Consider the following 23,489-nt stretch of genomic DNA (forward strand, 5'->3'; position numbering starts at 1 on the left):
TAGAATAACTTTATACAATCTTTCTCCCTCCTCTTAAAACTAAAAAAAACCACTTTAAATTATTTATCTACGTAATTGTGAGGAGTATGTAGCCACAGCTTCTGTAGCATCTTCAGTTAAGTTAATCTTTCAAGTAACAGTACATTTCTTCAGTGGTCTTCTGTGTAAATCAAATTCATTGATACCAACATATCAATCCTAAAATTCAATAAACTAACCTCAAATTCTAAATATTTTAATACTTAAAATGCTTCCTTTATATATACACTGAGTTGGCTTAGCAACACTCCTCTCGGACTAGTCTGTGATACTGGTGGAGACTCAAAGTCAGGAGTGGCTGATATAAGATTGTAGTTCACACAGCATTCCCAAATAATCAATTGGATGTCTGCAAAGAAGAATGGGTTGGTATTGAGATCTCTCAACCTTGAACATAGACTGATTGCAAGGGCAAGATGTGCAGATGCCACTATCTCAAAACAGCCAACATGGTTTAGTGTTCACATTCTGTGGTGTCATGAGTCTATCGTGACTGGCTAATTAGCAGTTGTGAACAACCAGCCAAAGGTTCATGTGGAACAGCCTTATGTGGCTGATGCCCATGGTGAGTGTTGAGCATTGTGTGTCTCATCTTGTAGCACAGTGGCCCAGCTAACCAACCACCCAGTACAACGCAAGAATAAAGAGACCAATATCCATATCGACTGAGTGCTGGACATTAGCTCATTATAGGCTGTGATAATTAGTGGCCGTTATGGGTACCCTGCTCACTGCAAGACACAAACTGCACCTTACATGGTCATGGCAGCACCAACTTTGGACTACCAACATTTTGTGGAACCAACAAATGTGGAAATCTGTCACCTGGTCTGATGAATCCTGTTTCCAGCCCTATCATGCTGTGATGGGTATATCTACATTTGGAGAAAGCAACATGAGGTCATAGCACCTGCCCTGGGTCCTTTGATCGGCATTAATCAGTGGCTAGATGGGAATGCCTACCTTTCTATTGTTGCCAACCAAGTACACTGCCTCATGATGACAGGGTATCCAGACAACTCGTGTCTGTCAACAAGACAATAGCTGCTACAAAGCCTGCAGGTTGTTAACTGGTTTCAGAAACATGACATTGAATTCTCCATTCTCCCGTGGCCACCCATCTCCTCTGATCTTGACCCAATTAGCCATTTTTAGGATCTCCTGGAAAAGGACATTTTTTGCTATGACCATGTGCCCGAGAGTGTGGGAATTACTTGACACATTATGCAACTCATGGGTAGCACTACTACAGGACACGTAACACTTTGTGGAGTCCATGCCAAGATGTGTATGAGCTGAATTTCTGGCAAAAGGTGGCCCCCACAAGGTATTAAGTAGGTGTTGCTAATTCAGAGCCAGCTCTGTGAGTGTGTTTATATATAAATAAGAAACCCTAAGTCTGTAAAAGACTTTAGACCAATCACTGTCAGATGCTCTTTACAAAAAAGTCTTTGAAAAAACAATCCTGGACACCGTTATCCAACATTGCTTTAAACACAGACCAGAATACCTCACTCAATACTTCCTCAGAAATCAACTATCACCTACCTTGTGGGAACACTGCTAAGGATCCAGCAAGTGCTAAATAACAAGTAGCAACTGGATGTCATTTTTTTAGATGTGGCTGTTGCATATGACAGCATATTCATCCCAGCTCTCACAGTTATTCTGTGGGACTACTTCCTTATTATGGAAAATACCCTCCATTTTTTAAAGAGCTCTCTTCAGTGCAGGCAAATTACAGTAACAAACTGGAACATGTGTGCTACATATGTTGATAAAGGAGTTCCACAAGACAGCATATTGTCTGCCACTCTTTGCCATAGGGCTAGAACCCTTTTTAGCTCAAAACAGGAGTGATTCACATGTGCCAACGATATGAAATTTTTTATTACCTCAGAAGACCAGAAATCTGCCGACTACTGCAGCCAAGTGACTAACACCAAAATAAAAAAAAAAAAAACTCCAGAAATACCTAGACTGTATCGGACTACACTTAAATGAAAACAAGACTGCACAAATGACTTTCACAAATAAAATAACAATTTTGAAGACTAAATGCACAAGGCATATGTTAGGGGTTGAAATTAACTATATAATATCGGTGTAAATACACCATAGTTTACCCATAAATTTAACTACGTAAGTAGTGTAACAGCATCATTTGATTATATCTCATATTGTGGCTACCTTCACAATGAGATATCAGGTATTGCACTACTTCGAATAAATAATGCTTTTCTAGTAGAGGAGGCTACTGTTATTTATTCTCGGTGGGCACCACCACCGCCACCCGGATGCGTTTCGGATCTTGTTGGCTCAGTCATCGGTGAGTGGATAGATACCTTGATAATGCAGAAATGCCACTAAGTTGCAAAGTTAATTCCACAATATGAGAGATGGTGAAGATAATGATAATATTTTGAAGACTAAATGCACAAGGCATATGTTATGGGTTGAAATTAACTATTATGCCTTATGCATTTAGTCTTCAAAATATTATCATTATCTTCACCATGTGGCATCTCTCATATTGTGGAATTAACTTTGCAACCGTGATGGCATGTCTACATTATCAGGGTACCTGCCCGCCGACCAGTGAGTGAGCCAACAAGCTCCGAAATGCATTTGGGAGGTGGTGACCACCGAGAATAAATAACAGTAGTCTCCTCTACTAGAGAAGCGTTATTTATTCAAAGTAGTGAAGGTAGCCACAATATGAGATATAATCAAACAATGACGTTATGCTACTTAAATTTAATTTATGGGTAAACTATAGTGTATTAACACCGATATTATGTAGAAAAAATAACAATATATGGGAACGACATCCTAGTCCAAAAGGCTCAGTCACATGTTGATCTTGGACTCAAGCTTACATCCGTAGGGAAACATATGTGGCGCTCTGGACAACCAGGCAGGAGCTCATCGGTATTAGAAACCTCCTGTTTAATGAAGCATTATATCAATAGATATGTTATTCTTATTCCCCTATATGTGTTACAAATCTGGCCATCAGCTCCTGAAAGCAGCATCACGGCATTCCTTGGGCTTGAATACTGGTTCTTGAGATGGTTAAACAGAACCTCAGCTAAGCCTTTTACAGTCTCAAGAGCTATGTTAAATACCAATCTAGAGATCACTCCCTGGAGACAAATGATTGCTATAAGAAATATGACACTTGCTCAGGTTTTATTTCAGTGAATCCACAGCTGGATTCACTGAAAGCCTGAGACTGGATAAATATACCCAGAGAAAAACAAAGAACAGTTGCATATAAGCAACTGCAACTGTGAGCTGAATTTTCAGGGTTGGATAGCCTAGGAATATTCTTACCAGCAAACACTATAAAGCTATTTAATAACCTAAATATCAACCCTGAAAAACTTTGCACAAGCAAATCATATAGAAAAGAAGTGCTCGCCAACTCCAACCTACAGATACAGGTGTAAGAAAACATATTCAGCACTCTGGACTTTCAGACAGGAACTGGCAGGCATCAAGTCCGACCTTATCGAGAAATATACTTCAAGATATGTCTGACCTTTCCCACTGTACTCCCACAGAGCAAACAGACTGCTGGAATCAGTAAAAACGAACTTTTAAACTTTTTATTTTGTATTATATTGTATTTTATACAGGAGACAGGAGAGACTGCTGCTGCTTTACACAGAGTTGACAGGAGACACTGCTTCTACAGTGATGGGGTACTTAAATAGAAAGGGTGCAAGAATATTTGCTGATGCTATTGAGGCAGTGTTAGGTGGGTTGGGAAACTACTGGTTTGGGGAGGAAACATATACTAAAAGGTTAACAGTAGCCGTAGGCAGAAACAAAAGTGATTCTTGCACTGCTTCTGTTAGAATGAGAAGCAGCCTGAAAAGCAAGGTAATGGAGATTTCCAGGACTGCAGGGAGTCATAGTGGAACAAGTAAGTACATGGGCTGTATTAGAGTAACTAAGAGTAGGAACAAGTGCACGTATACTTGGTGCCTCCGTAGTCAGGTGGGCAGGAGCAGCAGTGCGTACCACACGCATCTTGATTAGACTGGGGTTCAAGCCCGTGACCACCAAATACGGAGGATGCGGAAAGGTCAGGGAATGACCACCGCATAGCCCCGGAGCAATATGGCCTTAGTTGCTAATGCTCCTAAAAACCAAATAACAACAACAGCACGTATATTTGCATGTACACCAATGCTAGGAGTATACTTAATATATTTGATGAGCTTGAAGTGCTAATCCAGACATCAAAGGCAGATATTGTTGGGATATCAGAGATGTGGTGTCACACAGATATAAGCAGTGCAGAATTGGAATTTGGGGAGTACAATGTGTACAGGAAGGGAGGAGGGGTAATGCTGTTAGTTAAGAAACATATAAAATCTATGGAAGTGCATCCAATTGATGTTGGTGGACACTGCAGTGTTGAGTCTGTTTGGTGTGGGGAAAGGAAAAATGGGAGTAGGTGTGTGTTATAGGCCTAATGAATCTGATGAGTATAATGAGCAATTGTGCAGAGAAATAAAATGGGCCAGTAAATCAGAATGTCTTATTATAATGGAGGATTTTAACTTTCCAGATATTGACTGGAACTTGAGTTGATCACTCGCACACTAGCAAGACTTTTGTGGATTTATTGGATGACTGTTTTCTACAGCAACATGTTCGAGAGGCAACCAGAGGGAGTAATACTATCAGCAGTGATTATTCATGCATTAAGAATTTGCAGATAAAGGAACCACTAGGTGACAGTGATTACAATGTACTGATGTGGGATTTACGTAAAGATGTAACTACCATGAAGGCTAAAGGGAAGGGCTTTTGCTTTCATAAAGGTGACTACAGGGGTCTCAGACAGTTTTTAAATTCTGTACAGTGGGATCAACCGATGATGTTACCAACGTTGAATTCTAAATGGGAATCCTTGAGGGACTTAAATTTGGAGGCTACTAGGCTTTTCATTTCAACTAAGAAATACTGTTCAAACTTTAGGCTTAAATGGATGTCAGATGAATTAATGAGGCTCGTGGCAGAGAAGAATGTATGTGATGCATATAAAGTATCAGGTGACACAGAAGCTTATGGCAGGTATAAACTAGTCTGAAATCAAGTCACAAAGGAGGTTAGGCAGGCAAAGGCAGATTAAGAGAAATATTTGGAAAAGGATGCAAAGAAAAACAGTAAAGAGTTTATTTATGTAAACTCTCGAAGGAAAGGGATGAATCAGATTGGACCACTTAACATGGATCGGTTGACTGTTGATGATCATGCTCATGTAGCTGATAAACTGAATGAGTATTTTGCATCTACATTCACACATGAGGAGTTATTCAATGAGGGGAGTGCCAGAAGTATATCAAACTCTAACAGGGAGCTAAGTGATTTTGTAATAACTGAGAGAAAAGTGGAGGAGAAATTGTTGAAGTTAAACATAAGGAAGGCAACTGGAGTGGACGGATCTATTCAGTTATATTAAAGGAAGTAAGCAAACCCTTAGCCATAATTATGAGAGCTTCCATGGACTGGAGGTGGGCAAATGTATCACCAATTCACAAAGGGGGTTCAAAAGGTGACACAAGTAGCTGCAGACCTGTTAATTTAACTTGTGTTCCGGGGAAACTAATGGAATCTGGTTAGAGAAGCATTGCCAGATCATCTAGACAAGACTGCAGTAATAGTTAAGACACAGCATGGGTTTGTTAATGGGTGTGTCTTGTCTGACCAATTTGATCGGATACTATGATGTGGTCACAAAGGAACTGAATGCCAAAAATAATTTTGATACCATATACTTGGATTTCGAGAAAGCTTTTGATACTGTTGTACATGGAAGACTGCTGTACAAATTGGAGAGGTATGGCATTAAGGTTAAGTTGCTACAATGGACATTGCTCTTTGTGAACAAATGTTGTTTAGTGGAGTTTCCCAGTGTTTGATGTTGGGCCCATTGTTTTGTATATTTATCAATGATATTGATGAAGGTATATCAGGGTTAATGTTCAAGTTTGCAGATGGTACAAAGGTCGGCAGGGTTGTTAACGACAGTAAAGACAGTATGCTACTCCAACTATGTCCGTTCTGATATTCCCTGTCAGAGACTTGGCAATTTGGAATCTCCTCTCTTTGATCTTCTCTGGCTTAAAATCTCTCTACCTCATTGTGTAAAATTCATCTGTTGTCTCTACCGTTCTCCCAACTCCACTAATCACTTGGACCTCTTTGACTTCCTCTCTTTGCAACTTGACTTTCTCCAGTCCAACTTTCCTAACAATGAGGTAATTTTCCTTGGTGATTTTAACGTTCACAACTCCAGCTGGCTTCCGTTTTCTAGTCACACCGACCCAGCAGGTCGAGATGCTGAGGCTTTTGCAATTACTAATGACCTAGCACAGATTGTTCATTTACCTACAAGAATACCGGACAATCCTAATCATACAGCCAATACGCTTGATCTTTTTCTCACAAACAACCCTTCTAAGTACAAGGTTGAAGCGAGAGGTCCTTTAGGCACTTCAGATCACAACTTGGCGATTGTCTCTTCTCCAATGGAACCTTTATCTCATGGCTATTCCTAACCTCATATTGTTTGGCATTACAAGAATGCAAAATGGGATGACCTGCGAGACTTCTTTTCTTCTTTTCCTTGGTCTGATTACTGTTTCAAAACTTCTGATGTCAACGTTTGCTCAGATCGTGTCAGTGAAATTATTCTTGCAGGAATGGAATCCTTTATCCCACACTCCACTTTAAAATCTCGTCCTTTATCTAAACCTTGGTTTTCCAATAAATGTGCTAAGGCTGTCCAAGAGAAGAACGTTGCATATCGTAATTGGCTTGTTTCTAATTCTTCAGTTTCATTTTCTGCCTACACCAAAGCTCGCAACAATTGTAAAGCAGTTATTAATCAGTCCAAACTAGAGTTTGAACAGGCTAAGAGTAGAAAACTTGCTTCTTGCCCTAATGGTAGCCGAGCATTCTGGTTTCTTGCCAAAGCTATTGGCCGCAACTTTTGCCCATCTCTGCTCCCACCTCTGTCCAAACCAGATGGTTCTGTTGTCACTTCAGCCAAGGATAAAGCTGACCTGCTAGCATCCCATTTTTCTTCGAGCTCATGTATTAATGATCTTGGTAAAACACCTCCCACCATTCCTAACACGCTCCATTCAATGCCTCCTGTGGTCTTCCGTCAAAAGGATATCAGAAGGATTTTGATGAATCTTGATGCTAAGAAAGCTCCAGGTCCTGATAGTATTTCTCCACTTGTTCTCAAAACCTGTGCTCCTGAACTTACTCCTATTCTTTGCCGCCTTTTTTCACTTTCTTATTCCAAAGGTGTTTTTCCTTCTGCTTGGAAATTTGCTCATATCCAGCCAGTTCCTAAAAAGGGTGACAAATCCCTCCCATCCAATTATCGTCCCATTGCAATTACTTCTACTCTTTCTAAAGTCATGGAGAAATCAATTAACCGCCAACTCTTAAACTACCTAGAAACCTTCCGTCTGATCAACGATCGCCAGTATGGATTCCGTCAGTGTCGATCCACTGGTGATATTCTGGCTTATGTTACCCATTTATGGACTAATTCAATGGAAAGGTTCGGTGAAACACAAGTAGTAGCTCTTGACATCTCAAAGGCTTTTGATCGTGTTTGGCATAAAGGTCTTCTAAACAAGCTTCCATCTTATGGTTTGCCAACTGTTTTTAGTAATTGGTTATCCAGTTTTCTCTCTGATCGCTCACTGAGGGTGATGGTAGATGGGTCTCTGTCTTCTAACTTCTCCACTATTGCCGGTGTCCCCCAAGGTTCAGTTCTTTCCCCCACTCTTTTCCTCTTGTATATCAATGACCTTCTTCCATTGACTGGAAATCCTATCCATAGTTTTGCTGATGATAGCACATTGCATTCCACTTTCCATTTTGAGAAACCTTGTCCAGCTCAATCAGCTTCAAGTTCTCGAAAATCTGCTGCCAATTCCTTAAATGCCGATCTTCAGGTAATTCTCCAGTGGGGCAAAGACAACTTAGTTGATTTCAACCCTTCTAAAACTCAATCTTGTCTTATATCTCGCAAAAAGGATTCTTCTGCTCCTATGCTTATCTTTAGTGACACTCCGATTTCTAGGCAAAATGATATATCTCTTTTGGGGATTACCCTGACTTCTAATCTCTCTTAGCACAAGCACATTACAAATATTGCTTCCTCTGCATCTAAAAAACTTGGTTTTCTCTTTTGCTCTCGGCGTTACTTTTCTCCCAAACAGCTGCTCACTCTGTATAAATCGCAAATCCGCCCTGCCATGGAATATTGTTCCCACATCTGGGGTGGTGCCCCCAAAACCTCTCTCAGGCTTCTTGATTCCATTCAGAAGAGGGCAGTTAGGTTAATTAATGATTCATCTCTAACAGAGTCTCTCCACTCGCTTTCTCATAGACGCACTGTTTCGGCTGCATGCCTCTTCTACAGATACTTCCATGGGCACTGTTCTTCTGAATTGGCTTCTATAATTCCCGCTCTCTCTTTCAAAACAGTCCGAACACGTGCCGCCACCAGCCAACATCCATTTACTGTCCAACTTCAAACCCACAGAACCAACTTTTCATCTTCCCCATTTATTCATTCAACTGCCGTTTTCTGGAACAACCTTCCTTCATACGTATTTCCTGAAAATTACAATCTACAGAAGTTCAAGTCCAATATCAACAAATATCTTCTTTCGTCTTCTCAACCTCCAACCCAAGCACGGTACTAAGTACTATAGGTTATAATACCTCTCGTGTTTGGGGTTCTCATAAAAAAAAAAAAAAAAAAAAACTGGATCTAGATAAGTTGGGCAAATGGGTTGAAAAGTGGCAACTGAAGTTTAACATTGACAAATGCAAGGTACTGCATATGGATAGCAATAATTGAAGAGAAACATGCCAACTGTGTACTGCTACACTCAGGGAAGTGGGAAGTGAAAAAGACCTTGGGGTAATTGTGCAGTCAAATATGAAGTTTGCTTAGCAGTGCAGATGGGCTGCCAGGACAGGTCATAGTCTTGTCAATGATATATAGGAATTTTGCTATCAGGGACAGGGAGCTGATTTTCCTGTTATACAAGGGAATAGTCAGCCCACACCTAGAGTACTGTGTACAGGTCTGGAGGCCTAATTTTAGGAAGGATGTAGAGTTGCTAGAACGAGTACAAAAAGGGCAACAAGATTGGTGAGGGGAATAAAGGGGATGCTCTTACCAAGAAAGGCTTAAGTTCTGCAAATTGCAGCGCCTTGAGAGTAGGCACCTGCGAGGTGATCTGACTGAGGTGTATAAGGCCTTGAATGGGTCGAGAAAGCTGAATGCTGATGGGATTCTTCCTCTTGCTCAGACTAAGAAACTGAGGGGGTACAGTTTCAAATTGAGGAAAGATAGTTGTAGAATAGATGTGGAGAAATTTGCATTTAGCAGTGGTTAGTTGATTGGTGGAACAGACTTCCATCTTTTGTAATGGAAGCTGATAGCCTAAATAAATTTAAATCTGAGCTGGACAGGCATTTGGAATGAATGGAGTGGTGAAATGGGAGGGGTTTTTTTTTTTTTTTTTTTTTTTGCTGATGTTACATATAATGTAAAATTGTATATAGTGTTATTTTCTGTTGCATAATAGAATATGTATGTACACACCATAGTCAAAGGCTCTAACCGGGTGTCTCTTAAGGAGAAATAAAGATAATAATTATAATAAATATATTTTGTGTTGTTGGGGGTATTTGTAACTTTGTGGGCATCTCTGTTTATATGCACTCAGTTTTTCTTTTAAGTTTAATTACATTAAAGTTTTATGTACTTTAGTGTTTAATAAAACTGTTATTAGTGTTAGTGATTTTTTAAAAAACATTTAGTGATTTTTTAAAAAATCACTAAATTCCTACATCTAAAAAAATAATTCCATGGAGATTATCCATTTCATTTAATGCAAATTAAATTTTGCCTAAGAGGTTAAATTTTGTATGAGGTTAAGAGAAAAAAAAAAAAAAAAATAGAGAACCCACTATTCCATTAGAGCTTAATATTTACTCATTAGATTTATGGCATAAAAAAGTTTTGCCTGGTAAGAAGTTAAGAAACAAAATAGAAAAACCAATATATTATGAATTTAGCTGTGAATATGATTTTATATTTATCAATGAAGAGAATTTCTTTCTCTTTATCTTGTTTTTTATTTTTCCACCTCTTTTTCCCAGTCAGGTAGTGTCTCGTAGTATCCAAAGAGCATTGACTGCTGGCCACAGAAGGAAGATGCAGAAGAACAATATGTACTGTATGTTTTTTAATAGGTTTGGAAGGTGTAATAGAGGCAAAGACTGTCCTTATAAACACGATCCAGATAAAGTTGCTGTTTGTTCACGGTATGTTGCTGCAAACATTTAGTTTGTCTTAAATGTTGAAATATAAGAATTAATTGAATAGCCTTTGGGCACAGGGGAAAAAAAAGTTAACATATTAGCATAGAATTAACTTTCAGTGATTGTGATGTAAGAAAGAAAAGATACAGGAGAACTTTGCCATTTGCTACTAATTTGCTTATTTGCAGTTGCAGCTTTGATATCCAGATTACATGCAACATCTTACTACTTGTGGTCTGTGCAACCATCATGGGTCAGACATTTCATCATTCACTAAAATTAACCTTGCTTGGAAATTGTTATGTATATGTCTGTATGAGAGATTTATCATAGCTGTACATTCATTGGCATAGAAGTGCTTGTCATTTAGTCTCTTCCTCAGTGATTTTATTGCCTAATAAGTGGTTCCCAATCTGTTTTTTTTTCCTTACATGGGATGCTGTCTTATCTGTTATTCTTACAGCCCCTTCCCTCAACATCCTTATGTATTCAATGTAATTATAAAATTCTTATATATATTGAAAAATTTTTAAAGTATGTTAAATAGCATTGAACGAGTTATATGATCATTCATTTTAACCAACAGTCAGTAAAAATTTTAAGTCCAATATTACACCTATTAAGTGGCATTAATAGGAGAATTATTACTGGTGCAATTGCTCAATCCTGGCAAGACCACACCACAGTAGTGCAGTTTCTGCAGGTCCCTGGAACAGCTGTGTCAGGACTCCAGACTGCCTGAATCTGGAATAATCCTGAACCTGACAGTAGATAGATGTAGAGAATCCTCTGTATCTTGCAGTTTTGCATAATTTTTTTTGACTTGGGTGTTTTTGTGGCTGAAAATGATACCTTGCATTGGTAGGAAGTTGTGAAGGGAAGCAAATTATTCAAAGCTCTTCCAGATATTGCAAGTTATCCTTCTTCCACAAATTGACAAAAGGAAAATGGAGAATGATAGGAAATTTCATTTTAAAAAATGTGTTGCAAGATAACTGACTTCCATTTCAGAGGACCAAGATTTGATGCATTGTTGAAAAGTTCTGCTGAATAACTATTGTGTAGCCACCCATTTGTATTCCTTCCTAGAACTAAACAGATGGTAATTGATCAAAATGGATGGCTGAGCAGACAGGTCTTCTGTCAGCATTATTATCAAACTTTTTTCTTTACCATAAACTTATATTGCAAATGTAATTAGAACAAAAAATTGAGAATAAGTGTTTCTGCACTACCGTTGGTACAGTCTCACAATCCTTATACTGCAACCCACTGATCTTAAATTTACTCTTTTCAACACCAATATTACAAGAAGAAAAATTTCCAGGAATAAACCCAAACCTACTAATAGTTTTAAGAAATATAGCACTCCAGAATTAAATATTTTAAATTATATTCAATTCAGTGTGCTGTATTGAGTTAATGCAAATGTGAGCCATGAGAGCAGGAGCTATACATCCACAAAACTTGATGGTGTGGGGCTGAATGTGATTTTTATGGCACACCTTGAATTTTTGGTGGCACACTGTTATGATGATTTACACTAGTTGGGAATGTCTGTCTGGCCTAATAACTCATCTGTTAGTAAATTTTTTTCAGCAGATATCTTATTTGCTGTTATTATTTCTGTGTTAGGTTGACGCTGGTGGACTGAAGGGATTCTATTAATGACCATTATTACGGGCAAACACACATTTAGTTTATTTTGGCAAATTATCAGAACAAAGTAAATGTTATCTGTCTTTGGAATTTTCCCATTTTCACATCTAAATAAAAAAATTAGTAGATGGCCTTGTGACTATTCCCAGTATTTGAAAGTGCAGGTTTGAAGCAGGAAATTTGTAACAACTCTGTGTGCATGAAGAAAAGCTTTTAAGACATCTTTATGTATTTAAATTTCATTCCTCTATGCATGATATCATCGCTTTGGCTAGTAGTCCAAGTTTGGAACATTATCTGACTTTCCAATTGCCGTAGAACAATTGTGAGCAATTCATTTACTTTTCTGATGGAGTTTTTGGCATATTAAGTTAATTTATACCAAAAGCTCTGCAGTCAAGTAACCTCCAGTTTTCTGTTTAGTGCATTTCCATTTCTGTTCATTTACATTTCTTGTTTGTGTATGAACTTAGGTTTTGTATAGCAACAGTGGTTTGCCTAGAAATGAAAGAAAAGTAAATATGCAATAATACTGTATTAGATATGGCTGAGAGAGAGAGAGGGGGGTATCAAAGATGACCCAAGGATAAGGCATAATGGCATAGTGTTTGGGCGCCTCCGTAGCCAGGTGAGCAGGAGCTGCAGTGCGTAGCACACGCTTCTTGATTAGACCAGGGTTCGAGCCAGTGACCACCAAATACGGAGGATACGGAAAGTTCAGGGAATGACCACCGCATATCCCTGGAGCAGTATGGCCTTAGTTGCTAATGCTCCTAAAAACCAAACAACAACAACATAGTGTTTGGGTAAGGTGCCACCAGTTGTTTCCCTCAACTGCGCCATCATTACGCTTGTGTAGTATACATAACTCTGTAAATGCCAAAAATATGTGTAGCATGTTTTATGTGTATAGTATTGGGTTCTGACTACTTAGCTATAGGGGGGCCCCCTAGTGGGGGGGTCGAGCCCATCACCACCAAATACGGAGGATGCGGAAAGGTCAGGGAATGACCACCGCATATCCCGGAGCAATATGGCCTTAGTTGCTAATGCTCCTAAAATCCAAATACCAAGCCCCCTAGTGGGATTGCCTGCTACCACTGTTGGGAGATGAGCCAGGCTGCTCATCATTCTCTGGTCTCTGCCAGGGTTGCCTGAGCTTCCAAATTAAAAAAATAAAAAAATTGAAAGGAGCTGACAGTGAAATAGCAAAGAAGAGTGGGTTCAGAATTTATAAATTCAAAAGGGGTCTCACTAGAGGTGGGAGGCAAAGAGAAGATGGGAAGGGGACTAGCCCTAGGGAGTAAAATCATAGGAGCTCTATGTAATCGGCATTTGGCCCATATGGTGGTTATTGATCCTACCCTTGAAGGGATATGCAGTTTATCACCCCAGAAGGGGTTTGCAATTTATCTTACCCTGGAAGCGGTTAGCAGTTCATCCTAACAGTTATGCACTAGAAGTTTATTGCCAGCTGGAAATCTTATCCACATGGGGTTTGCAAGTTAAATCAATTCCCACACTACAGGTGTAGTGTCAGCCAGTAGGTGAGGGAGTTTGCTAGTACTGGTATATAGTGTTCCTTTGAGCTTCCAGAGAAAAATTGTCAGGCCAGGTAAAGGAAGGGTCTTTAATGAGGTTGGTTTTGGCAGCAATTATCTTGGAGTTCAGGTCATCAATTGTTGTTCTGTGGTAGAATTTCCCTAGTGTCAAAGACTGACTGGGCAAATTCTGTAAAAGCTGTGTATTATCCAGGATGAGTGTTTTCTGTTCTCTGGAAGTGTTTGTATCTTAGTGATGAGTCTCGGTTGGTGGTTTTAGTCATTTGGGCAGCTGGTACTTCAGGTGCTTTGTCAACAAGGCACACTCAGGGTCCTGAGCTGGATATCATCCTTAACAAGGCACACCCAGGGTCCTGAGCTGGATATCATCAAGTATTATGATATCCAGCTCAGGACCCTGGGTGTGCCAAGCCCATACTCACCAGATGTGAGCCCCTGGGGTTGCTGTTACTTTTGTAAGTACAGGGCTTCTTGGTATAATGGTGTCTATTTCTCTTCTTGTGACTTTAGTTTAATTTGGTCGACTACTGCCCTAGCAGGTATATATCTATTAAAATTTTATCTCTTGGGGATTTCATGTGTAGAAGCATTAATCCATAGTTGGTTCTCAGTTGGTAAGTCCTCTTTGTTTTACGTTATGTTGTGCAGTTGGGGTCTCTAATTGAGTGATCACATGGCATCTTGGCATATTTATAATTTGCAGTCCTTAAACTTGTGCCCATGCTGGGCACAGTACCTGCAAGCTGTTACGGTGGTTATGGGTGTGCGATGGATGCAACCACTGACACCTGTAACATTTAGTAACAGAACATGTTCCTTAAATCTGTGACTTCCCAATCTGACAAACACTCTTTCATGGTTGCTGATGACCTGCCATGCTCTAGGGAAGAGCTGAACAACCCAGTTCACTCTTGTTGCAGATCTGGAATTTGTGCTGTTTTTGGGGTTGAGATCCTGATCATTGTCATCTTCTACCAAGTATGTATGTAAATTCTTTATGGTACAACTCCTTAATTTTCTCTTCAGTGATACCCTTGTATAGATCAAAAATGACAATGGAGAGACCCTTTCATTTTGGGGTCCTAGCTTTCTAGAAAGCTAGAGGGAATACTTGGATTTTGGAGAATAGTGAAGGCCTCCTTTCTTGTTTCAGTTTCAAAATAAGACCTGGCATTCTTGTCTTCCTTACACTACAAATCTTTAATGTTTTTGTCTGATCCTCGAGCTTTGTCGAAGATTGTGAGTACTTCTTTGACTGCATCACTGGTCTCAAGTTTAGCCTCATCAGTAGACTTAACCAGGTTGACATGAGGTTTGAAGTTCCATTTTTTTTTTATTGGTTTTCTTGGGTTGAATGTAGCATTTCTTGTCGGCAGATACAGCAACAGCAGGCTCACTCGTCAAAAGAACAGTGGTGGTGTTGCATTTGTTTTTCCCATTCTTGTGTAAGGATGTCAAGTTTAGTGGACAGACTTTTCATTGTGTGTGAAGATGCAGGATCATGCTCTATTTTTGACCAAAATCCAGTGATGTCAGTCCTAAGAGCAGCTGGTATTTTATTAGTCTGCTTGGCAATATATTTTTCTAATACAGTAAAATCTCGTTAATACAAACTCGGTTTATACAAAGTACTTGTTTATATGAAGTACATATCATTCCCCTGCAAAAGGATAGGTTTTTCTATGTAAATATATTTGTTTATTACAAAATTCGGTTAATATGTATTATAAAGTTCGTTTTCACCCCCTGAGAAATAAATATTGTTATTTTGTACATTTAATATAAATCTTAGCACAGCTGTCCAAATATTGCCCTTCTGACCACCCGGTTCCCTGCTTCCCGAAGGATGGCACTGACTTGTTAGAAATTATTTTTGCAGAATGCACAAAAGTGCATTCTGCAAAATATCATGCTAAATTAACAAATAAAAACAGTTTTTTTTTCTAAGTTGTTTACATCACTCCCTCGATCCCCGGGAGGTCAGTTGCAATTGTTAAACCAGTTCAAAGAATCTTTTGCTACAGTATACAGTAATCTATTTTTCGTGCCATTTTATCTGAGCTGATGTCTTTTTTTGGAACTTGTCTTTAAATTAATTTAAAGTTTGTTTATATTAAATCTCATCTAGTAGTGTTATGGTTACAAAACATAAACTGATGGAATTGAGCCTGGAAATTAAACTGAAAATTATACAAGAGGCTGATAGGACTGAACTTAGCAAAACGGACATTGCAAAGGATTACATCCCTTTACCTACTTCATCTTCTTCTTTTAATGCTGCCAAATGGTGTTTGCGACTTCGTTTTGATATTGTTCTCTGTCTAGCACTGCGTGTAGAATTTGTGCTGTTGTCATGTGAAGCCAGGTGTTGATGTTATCTAGCCATGCCATTTTCGGTTTGCCTGGACGTTTCTTGCCTTCGATCTTTCCCTCCAGGATGAGTGGTAGTAGGTGATATTTTTGTTGGTTCCTAGCGATGTGACCTAGGTATTTGCATTTCCTGCTGATGATGGTTTTGAACAGGTCCCGTTCCGGGTGCATGTCCTGCAGGACCTTTACGTTGGTTATCTTGGCTGTCCACGGGATTTTCAGCATTCTTCGGTAGAGCCACATTTCGAAGGCCTGGAGCTTTTTTTGTAGTGGCTGATGTTGAGTCCAGGTTTCTACACCGTAGAGCAGTATTGGCCAGATGTAGCATTTCAATGTGCGTAATTTGAGCATGATGTTCAAGCTTCTGTCGGTGAGGAGGGTTTTCCACTTGGTGAATGCCTGCCTGGCTTGTTCAATTCTGCTTTTGATTTCGGCCTCATGGTTCAGCTGGTCATCAATGAGTACTCAGAGATACTTGAAGCGGTGTATTTGCTCTAATTTTTCATTGTTTAGTTTGATCGTGATTTTGCTTGCAGTCCTGCTGACCTTCATCACCTTTGTTTTCTTTTTGTTGATTCGTAGCCCCCATGCTTGGCTTTCTATGTCCACTTCGTTCAAGATGGTCTGTAAATCTTGTTCTGAATCCGCTGTTAGTGCTGTGTCATCGGCATATCTTAAGTTATTGATGTAGTGTCCGTTAACTTTTATGCCGATGTTCTTGTCAGCCAGTGTTTGGTTGAAGATCATTTCCAAATAGATGTTAAAAAGAATGGGAGATAATGGGCAGCCTTGCCGGACTCCTTTTTTTATTGGAATTGGGTCTGTCAGGTCGTTGTCATAGCAAAGCCGAGCTGTTTGATTCCAGTAAAGAGTTGTAATAAAGTTGATATCGTTGTTTTCAAGCCCAAGTTTTCTCAGTCGGTCAATTAGACGGTCGTGATCTACTGAATCGAAGGCTTTCTCGTAATCAATAAAAACATATATACACGTCTTTTTGATGTTCATAGCACCTTTGTAGCAATATTTGTAAACAGAAAATTGCTTCTCTGGTGCCTAGTCCCCTGCAGAATCCGAACTGTGTGTTTCCTAGTGCACTTTCGCACTTACATCTTATCCTTTGCTGAATCACCTTGAGGAAAACTTTTAGCACCTGGCTCATTAGACTGATCAGCCTGAAGTCTTCGCATTTCCGGCTGGTAGCCTTTTTTGGTAGGGCCACGAAGATGGATTGGAGCCATTCGGATGGAATGTCGTTGTTGTTGTAGATTTGATTGAACCATTTCGTTAGTTGTTGGATGTTGCTGTAGTCTAGTTGTTTCAGCAGTTCCACATGAATCTGATCAGGTCCACAGGCCTTGCCTGGCTTTGTTATTCGGATGGCATGTTCCACTTCAGATGTTAATATGTGGAGATGGTCTTCCTGTGTTTGTTGCGTTTCTGCCGGTTTTCTGTTGGCGCCGAACAGATTATATATATAGCTCTTCCAGGTGTCGAGTTTGGCTTGTTTGCTTAGTATAGGTTGATTGTTGTCCGTATATAAGCTTGGAATAGGAGCCGGTTTGTAGCTTCTTTAAGCTTCTTGTGCAGGTTATAGTTGTCATTTTTCTTGATTAGGTCTTTGATTTCTGCACACTGATCTTCCATCCATTTTTCCTTCGCCTTCCGGATTTCCTGTTTGATCTTTTGTTGTATTTCGTTGTATTTTTCCTGGTTGTTGTTGCTTTTGAATGTTCTCCGTTCATTCATTAGGTCTTGTATGTGCTGGGTCATCCACCGTTGTTTCTTTTTCGACGCCTGATGTCCTAGCAGGGTTTCTGCTGTTTCATTGATGCACTGTTTGAGTGACCGCCCGAACGCTTGCACATCTGTTGTTACTGCTTCGATCGATCTGATTGTAGTGTTGAGATGAAGCTGTACTTGTTGCCTGTTGGCGTTGTTCTTCAGTTTCTCCAGGTCGATTCTTTTTGTTGTGCTTGTGCGTTTGACTGCTCGTAGTTTGAGACGTAGCGTTGCTATTACTGGGTTATGGTCTGATGATATGTCAGCTCCAGGGTAAGTTTTTGCCTTGAGGACACTTAAGATGTAGTCAATTTGGTTCCTGACGATATTATTGTCAGAGTCTTGTGGTGAGGTCCAGGTGTATAGTCGTCGAGGTGGTAGTTTAAACCAAGTGTTGGCAATGCTAAATTTTTCTTCTTGGCAGAACTGGACGAGTCTGTCACCTCGTTCATTCCGTGTCCCCAAGCCACGTTCTCCGACAATGTTTTGTAGCTTTCCTTGACCGATTTTGGCATTAAAGTCACCGAGGATGACCGTAATGTCGTGCTTCTTCAGCGACTTTAAAGTGTTGCTTAGCTTGTCGTAGAACAATTCAATTTCTTGATCGTCTTTGTCCGCTGTTGATGCGTAGACCTGGAGCACATTCAGGTTGATCTTGTTGCCTGCTAACTGTAGTAGTGCGATTCGTTCCGATATTGGGGTGAAACTGGTGACTTTGTTGGCCAGTTGTTTGTGGACAACGAAAGCGACGCCGTACATCTGCTTGGTGTTCTCTTCTCCTCCGGAACAGAAGACGTGGTGGTCGTTTGATATAAACTTCTTTGTTCCAGGCCATTTGATTTCACTTAGCCCAAGTATGTTGATGTTAATGCGTTCCATTTCTTGTAAAGCATTGGCTAGTTTTCCTGGTTGTAGTAGGCTTCTAATGTTCCATGTAGCTAGTTTCAGAAAATTCTTCGACGCAAGCTCGGAGATTCTTAGCACCCCTGCCCCATTCCAGGGACGCCGAAACTCGGGGCCGTGGTTTATTTTGCTTGCTATCATTGAAGTTTTCAAGGGAAGGATAATTCAAGTAGTTTCCCGTTGCTTTCTTGGATCACAATTTAGTTGAAAAGGTCGTGTGTGGACCTTTTGAAACGGGTTTCTTCTGACGTCTCCACTGAAACCTTTCCGCCATGGGAGGCCCTTCTGGGAGCATATAGCTCCCGACGGTATAGCTTTCAGTTTCTTCAACGTACGCAAACTCTCTCGCCATGTTAAGGCACCATTTCTCGAGAGAGCTACTTCATCTACAATACTGAAAAACTGAAAAAACTTGAACTGTGTAACACTGGAGCAGTGATAAAAAAACAGGAAACGAATTCCTGGTTCAAAACACAAGGAGCTTGCAACAAAACGTTTTGAGTTGTACCAACAAATGCGTGCATCTAATTTGCCAATATTAGGTCTGATTTTGAAAGAAAAGGCAAATTATCTGGCTCAGCAACATGGAATTACAACTTCAAATGCAGCAGTGGATGGCTCCAAAGATTTAAAGACAGGAATAACTTGGTTTCGAGAAATGTTTGCGGCGAGTCTGGATTAGTCGACAAGGAAAAGGCTACAGATTGGTTGTGTTCTGTACGGTCCATTCTTGAAAAATATGAAGCAAAGGATATTTTTAATCTTGATGAGACAGGTTTATTTTATAATTTTCTGCCAAACAAAACATTTGCTGTTCGAGGAGTCTTGTTGTGGTGGAAAATTAAGTAAACAATGACTCACTATTCTGTTATGCTGCAATTCAATTGGCAATACAAAACACTCACTGATGATTGGTAAGTTTTCCAAGCCAAGGTGCTTTAAAGAAGTTAACCAACTTCCCAGTGATTATGTGCTTGGCTTACAGTCAAAATTTTTCTGTCTTGGTTATCAAAAGTGGACAGAAAAAAGGAACAATTTGATGATTCTAGATCGTTATACAGCACATTCTGCAGAGACATTTAAGTTGACAAATATACGGCTGTTTTTTTTTTACCCTCCAGTACCACCAGTTTAATGCAACCACTGGATCAAGACATTATTTATAACCTCAAGAGAGCATACAGGGCCTGCCTGATGAGGTAATTGAGGCACAACATAAAAGGAGGGAACAATTTGCAGCCAAATTAGAATGGCTTGAATGCTATCTGTTATCTTGGGACAGTATTGAATCGTGTAATAATCAACTGCTTTGGAGAGAATATTATCAAAAAACATGGTCTAGCAGATGATTGTGATAGCAACATTGAGGAATGGGGGAATTTGAAGGAGCTATGGATTTTATTGACAAATTTAAAGAGTTTGTGAATGTACATGTAGTTTCTACCAGAGCAATGCAACACCAGAAAAACTGCTAAGCACCAAACAAAACGATGTTTTTTTTTACCAGTGAAAGTGAACACACACACACACACACACACACACACACACACACACACACACACACACACACCCCCATCTAAAAAAGATGCCCAAAATGCATTGAGCATAATGTGTTGGCCTGCAGTAATGTTGATAAATAAACAACTATTGCATTTTATAATGTCTACACTGTAGTTAAAAATGCATATAGGACTAAACTGTACAAACAACATTGGATCTTTAAATTAGATTAATTTATCAAAAAGTTAATAGATTGTATGTCTCCTTTTATATTAAGATTAATTCTTTTACTGTGATACTAAAATATTGTATTTTCATTTCAATATTTTCATTTCTGTTAATTGCTTTTCGCTTAGTTTATCTTACAAATAAAATAATCTTTAAAAAAGTGTGTTAATCCTGCTGTATTGATAGAAAAGGCTTTTGTTTTTATTATTTTAATTATTTTATCTTATGTTTTTTATTTATTTTTGATATTATTATTATTCTTAGATATATAGTATGTGCAAAAAAAAAAAAAAATAATAAAGGTAAAATTTTGACACTTTTGGGGACTACAAACTACAAACAGTTACTACAAATCTTGTTATTATAAAACGTGAAAATTTTTTTCTGGAGATTAGGTCCATTGAACTTAGTATTAACGAGATTCTCCTGTACATCCCTAAGCTTCAGAAACTGATAAACAGAGGTCCCCTGCAGTGGTACTTCCCTCTCTGTGGTATCATGTGATTCTGAGTCACTGATGTACCCTCTGGCTGGTTCTTCTGGAATATCTCTAAGGGGATGAGGGGAGTAGGTTCATGCCTGAATGGTGTTGAGGTCTTCTAGACTTCCTCTTGAAATGTGGGGGTTTCTCTCTCTCTCTCTCTCTCTCTCTCTCTCTCTCTCTCTCTCTCTCTCTCTCTCTCTCTCTCTCTCTCTCTCTCTCTTCATGTTGCTTGAGTACAATCTTATTGCTCCCACTGGTGTCTAGAAGACTCTAGATGATCCTTGTCTGTGTATTCTGGATCAGATCCATCATAATGGTGATTGTTGTATAGTATAGTATAGTAGAGCCTTCAAGTCTGGATAATCAGGAATCGACAGGTTATTGGGTGGTTCAGATAATTGGGTTTCAACTTGTACAGTCCTGTATAGCTCCACGAGACAAGGACAATGGTATATTGCATGCTATGGTAGGATATGCCATTGCTGTTGTGACATATGAAGAGACATAGGTGATTATTTGGCTACTTGGTAGGGGATAGCAGTGGGGAAAGTCACTATATCTAGAACTTAGCATACAGATGGAATACTTTCAATAGGGGATTTTCAAGAATGATAGTAAAGAGAATTTACTCCAAGGCACGGTTCCTGAGATAGAAACATGGGGGAAGGACAAAAACGGGATATGCAAGAAAGGTCATTTTCACTATAAAAACACTGGAGATAACAGAGATAATGCAGAAAATCTACAGAATGCTCTTTGAACCATGTTCTAGTCACCACAGCTCTGTGGGGAAGCACATTGTCTGCAAGAAGAGTATATTGCCCTGTGGGTGCATGATGACCATGAAATGATGCAGATCGTCTGTAAGGATGGACATGTAACCTGGACTGTTCAGAGATGCATCTAAACGTACCAGAGGTTCCAACGCATGCCAGTTGAACACATTCCCAGATCATTACCGACTGTCCAACTGCCTGAACAGTTCCTTGTTGACATGATGGATGCATATCTTCATGCAGTTTCTGCCAGATACACCCCCTCCCATCCGCTCGAAATAACTGAAAACGGGACTTATCAGACCAGGAGACCAATCAACCAAGGTCCGGTGCCGTTCTTTTGCCCAGTTGATGTGTAGAGTCCTGTGTCATGGTCTTAGCAATGGGACTCTGGTGGATCAGTGGCTCCCACAATCTATTGTGGCTATTCTATCTTGATGGTCTGGCACCTCCCTCATCGAAGTCTGCGGTGATTTGTTCCACTGTCGCTCTCTGGTTGGCTGAAACAGTGCGAGGCAGATGGCCGCGTTCATCCACCATCTTTCTACACCCACAGAGAAAGGATAACATCTTGTCCAGAAAAGATAACATCTTGTCCATGACGAGATGTTATTCTGGAAATGACATATTCCCAATACTGTTGAATGGGGGATAGTGCAATTTCTGTACCACCTCTGCGATAGTGATCCATGCATTAGACACCCGGGCGCCTCCGTAGCCAGGTGGGAAGGAGCAGCAATGCGTAGCACACGCTTCTTGATTAGACCGGGGTTCGAGCCCGTCACCACCAAATACGGAGGATGCGGAAAGGTTAAGAAATGACCACCGCATATCCTGGAGCAATATGGCCTTAGTTGCTAATGCTCCTAAAAAAAAAAAAAACCAAACCAACCATTAGACACCCACTGTCATCCCTCTTTCAAAGTGGTTAACTGAACGTTTATCCATACTGACATCGAATTACTGTATGTGAATGCAGTGATGCAATGTATCTATATACCTGCGAAGCGGTGGGTTTGTCCACTAGTGAGAGGGGTGACAGGGTTGCTTTTCCCAGGAACCAGGTATCTCACGAATTCTGTCCTTTCAGTGTAAATTAGTCTATAATCAAATCACAAAGGAGGCTAGGTAAGCAAAGGCAGATTATGAGGAGTCTCTGGCAAAGAATGCAAAGAAAAACAGCAGAGACTTGTATGCTTACACTAACAGTAGAAGGAAAGGGTTGAATCACATTGGGCCACTATATATTCATGGATTGACTGTTGATGACCCTGCTGAGGTTGCTGACAAATGGAGTAAGTATTTTGCATCTAACATTTGCACATGAGGAATTCTTTAGTGAAGGGGATGCCAGAAATTTATCCAACTCTAACAAGGAGCTAAATGACTTTCTGATAACTGAAAAGAAAGTTGTGGAGAAATTGTTGAAGTTGGACGTAAAAAAGGCACCTGGATTGGATGAAATCTATTCAATTATATTAAGAAAGGAGGAAGGCAAACAGCCATAATTATGAGAGCATCCTTAGAATGGAGATGTATGAGTATATATACAGGGATCAAAACACGAGTAATTACAGACCTGTAGCTTAATCTGTTTCACAGAAAATAATGGAATCACTGGTTAAAGAAGTAATGCAGGACCATCTAGACAGGCATGCAATTATACTGCAATCACAGCATGGATTTGTTAAGGTGCAGTCTTGTCCAACCAACTGATAGGTTAATATGATCCAGTGACCAAGGAACTGGATGCAAATAATTATTTTGACATCATATACTTGATTTCAGGAAAGCTTTTGATAC

The 23,489-nt window shown here is 39.7% G+C and overlaps 1 protein-coding gene across 1 annotated transcript in view; it reads left to right on the forward strand.

Annotated features, from left to right (window-relative positions):
* The window catches only part of LOC150079070 (uncharacterized), a 162,554-nt gene that overhangs the window by 84,932 nt on the left and 54,133 nt on the right, over positions 1 to 23,489 (forward strand). The window contains exon 5 of the mRNA XM_090382692.1: positions 10,264 to 10,428. Coding sequence (XP_090238818.1) covers positions 10,264 to 10,428 — 165 coding nt within the window. The remainder of the gene's footprint in view (positions 1 to 10,263; positions 10,429 to 23,489) is intronic.

Source organism: Mastigoproctus giganteus, chromosome 10 (assembly GCF_048544385.1).
Source record: "Mastigoproctus giganteus isolate SK-2022 chromosome 10, ASM4854438v1, whole genome shotgun sequence".
In the NCBI taxonomy this organism is placed as follows: Eukaryota; Metazoa; Arthropoda; class Arachnida; order Uropygi; family Thelyphonidae; genus Mastigoproctus; species Mastigoproctus giganteus.